The 9,338-nt window shown below is 45.1% G+C and overlaps 2 protein-coding genes across 2 annotated transcripts; both read left to right on the top strand.

The window, feature by feature from the left end:
• Positions 1–226: 226 nt before the first annotated feature.
• Positions 227–6,855, top strand: LOC118433621. Its single transcript, XM_035845755.1, has 6 exons — positions 227–540; positions 803–1,011; positions 1,499–1,861; positions 1,958–2,715; positions 2,779–3,018; positions 3,091–6,855. Exons 1-6 carry the CDS (start codon positions 301–303, stop codon positions 6,822–6,824), a joined length of 5,544 nt encoding a protein of 1,847 aa, XP_035701648.1. The 5' UTR covers positions 227–300; the 3' UTR covers positions 6,825–6,855.
• Positions 6,735–9,023, top strand: LOC118433622. The gene is made up of 2 exons (XM_035845756.1): positions 6,735–7,711; positions 7,770–9,023. The coding sequence occupies exons 1-2, from the start codon at positions 6,833–6,835 to the stop codon at positions 8,946–8,948; spliced, it is 2,058 nt and encodes a 685-aa protein (XP_035701649.1). The 5' UTR covers positions 6,735–6,832; the 3' UTR covers positions 8,949–9,023.
• The last annotated feature ends 315 nt before the right edge of the window (positions 9,024–9,338 follow it).

Raw genomic sequence — 9,338 nt, 5'->3', positions numbered from 1 at the left:
CATGGAATTCGAGATAAGATTTTTTTACTGGGTTATGCACAACCGGCATTAATTGCAGGACGAAATGAAGTTTGTGTCGGTGTCGGAAATTATCACCAACAACGTGTGCAAGATAGCGAAAAAATTTTCCAGCGTGGAAGAGGCGGTGACGGTGTCTCGCAAAATAAAGTCACATCTGATCCACTGAACATATTACGTAATTCTTGGTGCCAGTCATACACTGGGTGTTGCCTGGGTCAGGCAGCCTGGCTGACATTAATTCTGCAGCTACGAAGTGCCTTTGTTTGGATATTTTAAAAAATGACAAGTTTTAAGGAGGAAGTGACCCTTTTGGAAAAATGTATAGCGACCTGCCTTCCCGGAAAGGAGGCCGACGTGAGGGTGAAACTGTGTCGAAAAACGGTCGAAATTGGGTGCCACTCCGACATATTGCGAAAGTCTGACGTGCTTTCGAACTGGCTCGGAAAGAGGAAGGAGGCGACGAATGTTTCCATGGATGTGGGACATTTGGACACGGCGACCTTTTTGAGGGTGCTATTTGTGAGTTATTTTATTGATTTTTTTGTATTCGGTAGGGTTAATAAATCCTGGAATTTAGCGTACTCCACCAATTTCCACTTGAGCTAAAATGACAGAGATTGTGGACCGGGTTCTTATTTTATGAACGTTCTACCTGACTGATGAATAAATCAAGAATTTCTTGAATTATGTATATTGTACTTTCGTATAATTCATTAATGAATAGTTTTTAGTGGACAAATATTTTTAACAGAAATTTTGAAATAAATCTCATTTTTTTCAGTTTTTGTACACCGGGAAAGTCCGGGCAGGTCTGGGTGCCGTGGAGAAGATGTATCACGACCTGGTCTGCATGTACCTCAAGATTCCCCTCGACGCGGAAGGGTTTCTGGCCGTGGTGGAGTGGGAGGAGGACCGATGGTGTGATTTGGCGTTGGAAGTCACGCCGGAGAGGGAGGGCATGGTGCCCGTGATTTCGCAACTAATGTGCACGTAAGATCTTTTTTGATTATGTTGAGCATTAAGTCAGGATTTTTTAAAAATGACTACGAGTCACTATTCTGTTGGGATTATGCATGATCGGGGGAGAAATCATTTTTTGGGGGCTATCAGGAATGTGAAAGGGAGAAAGGCTGTGATGATGGGGTGTATCCATAACTTGCTGTGATTAAATTGTTTGAAAAATCATATTTAACGCATAATTTATTTATTTCCACTGGTTAGAAGACATTGTCCCCCGAAGTTATAATCTTCTAATCCATGATGTGAAGAAGAATTCATCGAAAAGTGCCCCTAAATTTTTTTTAGTGAAGATTCACCCCCTTTGTCTTTACGTATGTTTCTACCCGCCAATCTAGTAATAATTATCGTTAAGTAAATAATTAGTATAAAAAATTGGTGTGAGTTATGTATACCCATGGAGAAATTCTGTACATAAATCCAGTTTGCTAATTTAACGTTTTTTTATCATTCGCGACAGGTTTAAGCATGCGCATTGCCTACCAAGGAACAAGGGGACGGTGTCGTTGCCAACTTTGAAGAACGGGAAGCCTGGCATGGTCCTGACCCAGTCGGCCTTTAAGGACCACATCATTCAAACGGTGCACCCAATCCGGGGAGTCTCCTTCAATCGACTGAACCACTTCTGCGTGAACCACAACGGTCTGACCCTGGTTGGGTATGAGATGCATACGATCGTCATCCAGCTACCCCCACTGGAGAGGGGCGTGGCTTCGAATATTTGCGGATTCATTCAAGCCATTTGGCCCGGTGTGCATTTAATAATTTGCAACCCGCGCGGCCTCACGGTGGATGATGTTAGTCTTCATAAAAACACGGCGAGGTAAAGATATCCATGTTTTTGTTGAGATATGTAAATATGCGTATCTAATAGAAATTATCTATGAACGTTTTCTTGATTTTTTCACATCAATTAAAGGTTGACCTTAACGACCGGAGAAGTCACCGTGAAATCGGGCCAGATAAAATTCTACGTTACCGAAGGCACCCTGACCATCTGTGGGCGAGGCGTTGAGCTCCGAAATCTTGACCGTTTATCAATATTTTGCCACAAACTGGTCGTTGCTTCGACGCTATCCACGAAAAACTTGAACATTGTCACCGGCCCGAACATCGTAGAAGTTGACTCGTTCGACGAAGGTGCGCATGATGACAATATGGCGCAAATTACCGAAATTCCGACAGCCTCGCCAACATTGTCGTTCGAAGTGTGGAAAACTGCGGCCATTTCGGTATTTCACGGCACAATTGGGGTCACAGGAGAGGGAGCGAATAATGGGAGAATTTCATCAAATACGTTAGATCTCGATGTGTCGGGGATTTTAGAAAATTCAAAAACTGCAACAATTTGTGCAAATTTGGAGGCAAAATTGGTAGCAAAACATTGTGAAAACGGTGGGAGAATAGAATGCGATGGGAAGTTGAGAGGGATTTTTGATACTTACCGAACCACACAAGGATCCACTGTGGATTGCAAGGATACAAAATTTGTTTGCAGAAATTATGAAGTGGATGGGGATTTCTGCGGAAGTTTGGATATTGAGGCGGTTTTATTTGAAAATCACTCGAGCATGACGTGTGAAGGGGTTAAGGTGAGGGCGGAACAAGTGAGGAATAAAGGGAGAATTAAGAGTGAAGATTTTGACGTGGTATCGACCAAAATGGAAAATGAGAAAGGTATGTACCCAGGTGAAGGAAATGGAAGAATTTTGGAGTTTTAATTTCATGGATCTTTTACAGATGGCTTAATTTCTTCCACAAATTTCAACATCAGGCTAAATGGAGAAGAATCAAAATTTGAGAATGCGGGGAAAATTGTTTCGAAAGTGGTTACTCTCAACACGGAAAAGTTTGAGAACATTACATCAGGAAGGATGGAGTGTGGGCAGATTCAGTTAACCACGATGCACATGGGTAACAATGGGTCGATTAAGAGTGAAGATTTTGATTTAAATTCAGTCACTGCGGTTAATGGAGGAGGTAGATTCATGTAGCTCATTAATTCTGTAAGCGAAATCTGCGAAAATATAATTTAAATTTAAATAATCTTAGATGGGCTACTTATTTCTTCAAAACATCTGACCGTCCAACTCTCCGGGCTTGAGTCCAGCTTCCAAAATTTTGGGAAAGTGGTTGCAAAAAAAGTTTCGGCGTCCACCAACAAATTTGTGAATTCTACAAACGCTACGTTTTATTCTGAAGGCGATTGTTCCGTAAATTTTGGAGATGTTGGAAATGCAACATTTGAAAATATGGGAACCGTCGAGCTCCACGGGATATGTGACTTGACCACTAAAGAATTTTCCAATAAGAACAAATTCTATGGGAATGACGTCAAAATTAAAGGCGAGAAATGGCACAATGGAAACCGCGCTATATTTCATTCCTCGCAGTTTGCCCGTGCTGCGGTGTCCTCTACTTTCGAGAATTTTGGGAAATGCACGTCCGCAAATGTATTCAAGGTTGAGGCGAACCATGTCACAAACTCTGGATTAATAGGGGGAAAAGAAGTAGACCTGGCGGGTTCATCGGGAATCAAAAACGGCGGTGTTTTCCAAGCCGAGGACGAAATTAAGCTAGCCTCGAAAGTTTATGAGGATACTGCAAATTCAGAAATATCCGCGAGTCGTGTGTCCATAAATTGTGGAGAGACTACAGTTATGGGTTCAGTGTCAGGCGAAATAATGAGAGTGGCGGGAGAGACTTGCAAACTGGAGCGGGGTTCAAGAATTCGCGTAGAAAACGGGGATTACGATGTAAGTAAGGAACTCGTTTTTAATTCTCCGCCTGAACAGAATACTTTGAAAATTCGGGGTAGCGGGAAAATTAGGAATCTTGCCGGGATTTCCGCCCAATCTGGAGATATTGAGAATACAGCAGAGTTTCGAAATATTGCGCCGCTGTTAATCGAAGACTTGTCTTTGGTCACGGACGTGTTTGAGAATTTGGGCGGCGCGATTGTGGAAGGCGGGAAAACCTCTGTGTCCGCTAAGAAATTTAATAACCAAGGGATGATAAATGGCACTTCGACGTGCACCATTACCTCGGAGGTTGTTTCAAACGCTGGAAAGTCAATAATTCATGGGGGAGTTTTACATATAAGATCGAAAGTCGTAGAAAACCCGCGACATGGCGTAATCGCGGCACGGGACGGGATTAAGGCGGAAATTGACGAATTCTTTAACAGAGAAGATGCTGTCTTCTATTCGGGAGGGTTCCTGGACTTTGGCGGATATTCGAACTCACATTGTCAAAATTTTGAAAATATTTCTGGAATAGTGGACATTAAGCGGGATGGGAACTTTTCTGTGAGAAATTTCCACCAGAAGAATCCCGCTTTCAGGACGGAATTGCGATTTGTGTCAAAATTCGGGATGATTGATGCTCAGAGTGGACAGAGAATAAATATTAGCACGAGTGATAAACCATATCCGGAACTACATAAGTTTTCGGGCGGTCGCCGATTTTTTAGATTCGGTAGAAGGGTATTAGTTCCAGAGAGCTGGGTTCCATTTAAAGACTACACTTCTTACAAGTTCAATCGATCCATTAGCCAAACGCACATCGTGGAAACGTCCCCCGCTAAAATTTATATCGGCGGGAGACTTACTTTGTCCTCAGAAACCGTTCTGACAAATGACAAGTCGCACATTTTCTCGCAAAGCATGGTTGGATCGCTAGGAGAACTAATAAATTTGGATGAATACGGAATTAAAAGGATAGTTGACGGTGGACATTCGCAATCTAGTTGGATGGAGACACACAGGGGAGGAAGAAAATATAGGATTGCGGGACCCAAGAAACGGAAAAGGGTTCGAGAATACAGCAGTATTGCAGGCTACAATCCTCCCGCTGTGGATCAACCAGTGCAACTACAAGCATATACGTGTATGTTGGAGGATACCCCACCAGAAGTGGGCAGCCAGGCGGGAATTCAAACTTTAATGGGGGAATATCGAACTTCGAACTTAGTTTCGTACAATGTTCGAAGAAACGCGGGAATAATTCGATATCAGAAAATATCGTCGGAACATTACTTCGATGTTGGGACACTGATAAATCACAGATTTATGTTTGAGATCGCGGGGAACAATACTTTTTTACGAGTGGACGAGCGACTTATTACCCCGAGGCAAAGCGAGATGGAGATAACGATTTCGGGGATGTTGGGTGAGTTGGGAGTTTCAAATCCGCTCAGATTGCCGATAATTTTGGAGCAGAATATCGTTCGCAACCAGCTGATCGAGATGGTTGGAGCGATTTTGCTAACTTCTTTTAACGACGAGGATTCCCAATATGTGACCTTGGCCAGGAATGGATTCAAATTTTCCGCCAAATTTAACATTTTGTCAGGAGCGGAACTATCATCCGAACATCTGGAACGCCTGGAGGAAAGTATTATCTGGTTTGTGTGGAGGAAAATCCAAACGCCAAATAAGGACTTGAAGACGGCCCTTTTCCCGCAAGTATACCTCCTGGAAAGAAAATCATACCAGAACCCGGCGGGAAATAGTATTATCTCGACCAACAAGATGGATTTGATTATAGAGTCCGTCACAAATTGCGGAGTACTTTTCGCTAATGACATGAAACTAAGTGCGGGATCATTTCTTAACGATGAAGGTACCGTTGCGTCCGGGGAAAAAGGAATGGATATTCTTGTTCAATCCCAATTCACCAATTTAAGCGGGAATTTGATGGGTAGAGGGGGCAAAATGCGGCTAGAAACTGTCGATGGTGATATCGTAAACGAGACGAAAGTAATGCCAGGGGGATCAAACTTGGGGGAAACTGCAACAATCTACATGCAAGATGGCGACCTGGAAATGAAGTCCGGGCGGGATTTTATTAGCAAGGCTGCCCAGTTTGGCAATAGCGGGGAAGGTGAGACGAGAATTGGGGCGAAAAGAGACATCAATCTTGGCGCGGTTGGGCTCCATAAATCACAACGAATCGTTTGGGACGAAAATTCGAACATGTCGGAAGAATATAAGGATGAGGTGGGATCGGTTTTGAAAATGGGGGGTAATCTTCACCTTGACGCGATCGATGGTGACATAACTACAACCGGTATGAGGATGGAAGTCGGCAAAAAGTTGGGAATGGATGCAAATAACGTCAACATTTTGTCTGGCGAAGCTTCGTCAACGTTCGAGATTGAGCACACGTCCCGCCACGAGTTCACGTTTTCTTCGTCGACGGTCCACTCGAAGAAAACGGGTAGCCAGAAAAGAGCGAAGCCTTCTCAGATCGCGGCGAACGATTTTGTTGTCACGGCAAGGGACAGTTTGAAAACATCTGGTGCGGTGATCTGTGTGGAGAACGAGCTGATCGGAAAGGCGGGAAATTCAATCAGTCTTCTTCCCGCTGAAGAATCGTTCAAATCGTACACTTATAGGGACGCTACAACTGACGATATTTTTTCCGAAAGCAACACGATCACCGACAGAGGACGAGAAGGTGTCAGGAACAGACCAACCGTTCTGGATTCGGCGACAGGAAACGTAAGAATGACAGCGGGCGGGAAGTTTGAGCAGGTTGGGTCCCTTCAACAAGCCGCTCAGGGAACGGTTGCAGCTGCGGGATCCACGGTGAACATTCTACCCGCCGTAAATTCTGATCGGACTACGGAACATGTTTCCCATACGGAATCAGGTCTATTTTTCGGCGTCTCGAATCCCCTACTGGATGGGATAAGCAATTTAGAAATGTTGCGGTGGAATAGTGTTGCAATGGAATATCTGCGGATCAATTTGACGTCGACGTCGCTGGTCACACCCACCTGAAAGGGGGAATGATTTTTTGTCTAAATTCGGAAAATTCTTCCCTGGCAACGGGGACTCTGAGTTATGAGGACGTCGTAAACAAGTTCACCTACGACATGCGGTCAATCTCTGTCGGGGCATCGCTTGAAGCGGGGAAGAACAAAAAAAGCGGGAAAATGCAGCTTACCCCGGGCGCTTCAATGCCGCTCGTCCTGCACGGCGCGGACAGCGCGATAAGCCGGACGGAGAGTCACGTTGGAGGCAAGATTGAAATCAAGAAGCCCGAACTACAGAAGCAGTCTTTGACCAGACTTCAAGAATCTGTTCGACATTTGCAACCCTTAGGAAACGTTTTCGATGGAGAAAAATTGGCACGGCGGACCCAGATGGTGACCGCGTTTGCCAGTCAAGTCTCGACTTTTTTGTCAAATCGAGTAAAAAGCATTGATTTGAAGCGACAAGAGGTCGAAGTTCAGGAAGAAATTGTGAAAAAAGAGCCCAATGTTGAGAAGAAGTTTGCAGCTTTGCAGAAACTTTTGATATTGCGAGAATCTGCGGAAAAGGATAGAGCAATGTGGGGCCCGGGTGGAACTGGGAGGCAGATTTGTACCGCGTTGAGTGCCGCGTTTTGCGGGAATGTGGGGCAAATTGGAAGCTTGGCGGTGATTGGGCGAGAGGCAGGGATCAATTTTATCCAGGCCAGGGCGGTCAGCGAAATTGGGAGGATGGTCCGTGATCGGGGATTGATTGAAGGTCATCCACTTCATGTAGCGGCACACGCGTTACTTGCATTTGCGGGGGCGGCGGCTAGGCGGGAAAATCCGTTAGGACCGGTTATTGTGGCGGGAGTGTCTTCAATTATTCCAGCAATGATTATGCGGGCACCGGATCCGCTAGAGTCTGAGCAGGTGGGGAAATATTTTAAATTTAAGTTAGCAAACGTTTATAACTGGCGGTATTTTGTAGGAAACTTTGTCGCGAAGGAATTTACTCGTGACGACAATTCTCGCCGCTGCAATTTTCTCCGGACAAAGCGAGAACGTTAATCTATCCTCGATCCTAAACACTGCGACGATCGCGCTGGATAATAATTTCCTCTCGTCGCGACAATTCGTCCAATTTAGGACGGAATTATCCATGGCGGGAACGATTTATGAGAAAACAGTCATTATCAAGAAATGGATTAAGCGGGGCGCTCACCAATTATACCATCTCGAAAAAGGTTTCGCCCATGGAATAATTGCGGCGGGGATTGACGAGGTGAAAGGGATGGTTGACCTAATTTCCGATATCGGAGGAGCATTGACACAAATACGGAAAGTGTTATCCGATCCGGAAATCAGGAGACGGATTGGTCACGAAATCGTGGCATCGCTCGAGGAGAAGTTAGGCAAGGTTGTTGACCTCTTCGAAAATGGAGGGGGCAATGATGACGCCTTCAAATTGGGAAAAGAATTAGGTCAGCTGACATTTCACGCGATATCACTTACTTCTGGGGTTGTCGGGGGGGCAAAGTTGGTGGTAAAATTGCCCACAACGTTCGGAAAACTGGGGAAGAAAGGGATTAAGCAGAGTTGGAATGTCGCTAAAAAGGGGGCATCGACCGCAAAGAGTAGCGTGCTGCCGTACATCAAAAACTTGGGGGAATTCATGCTGAACGTGGACCGCTGTGAGATGAGTATCTTGAAAAAGATGGAGCTTGCAAAATTTATCCAGAAGCAGAGCGTTTGGACGAAGGCGCAGTTTGGCGAATTTTTCGGTGAGCAGTTCCTCCGATCGAAGTTGGCCCGCCCGTTTTCCCCGCTTGAGATGATTGCGGTCCGCCAAACGCCCGGAGGTAAGGGGATCGACGCAGTTTACCGAATCGGCCGCGGGAAGAGTGCGGAGCTTCTGGTCGTCGAGTATAAATTTGGGACGGCGGGACTCAACATGACGAAGGATGGGCGGCAGATGTGCGACACTTGGGTGAGGAACAGGTTGCAAAAGGCGCTCCCGAATAATCCGCGGGAAGCGGCGAAACTATTGGAAGAGTTGGAGGCGGGAAGTTTGAAAAAGTTGTTGGTGAGGGTGAACGAATATGCGGATACGACGGTGCATATGTTGGACGGGAATGCGAGAAAGGTGGGGGTCATGTTTCCTAAATAATTCTTGTATTTTATCTAGATAGTGAATGGGTGGAATTTTGTTAATAAATATGTTACATTATTGATCTGCTCTAAAGACTGACTAACCAACTACCAGAAATTAAGACATTTCGTTCAAATCTGTCACATTAATGGACATCAGAGCGGTAATCGTGTAGTCGAGCACCGCCTCAAAGTAGGTGGGAAGCGTTGACCTCACACAATTAAAGTAGTTGTGTTGCGCAAATCCCGCGTAAATTCGTAAACTCCGTCGCGCTCGAATTAGTCTCCCTACGTACCTCTTATCGCGTGTAGTTGCTAGGATACGTCCCCACTTACGAATCAGGTTTGTTGAGTCGTCGTGAATAGCGATCATCATTGGGACAACTATCCGCACAATGGTGGGAATTAT

Source organism: Folsomia candida, unplaced genomic scaffold (assembly GCF_002217175.1).
Source record: "Folsomia candida strain VU population unplaced genomic scaffold, ASM221717v1 Fcan01_Sc064, whole genome shotgun sequence".
Taxonomy (NCBI): domain Eukaryota; kingdom Metazoa; phylum Arthropoda; class Collembola; order Entomobryomorpha; family Isotomidae; genus Folsomia; species Folsomia candida.
The sequence above is the reverse complement of the archived record's forward strand: the minus strand, read 5'-3'. Positions and strand labels throughout refer to the sequence as shown.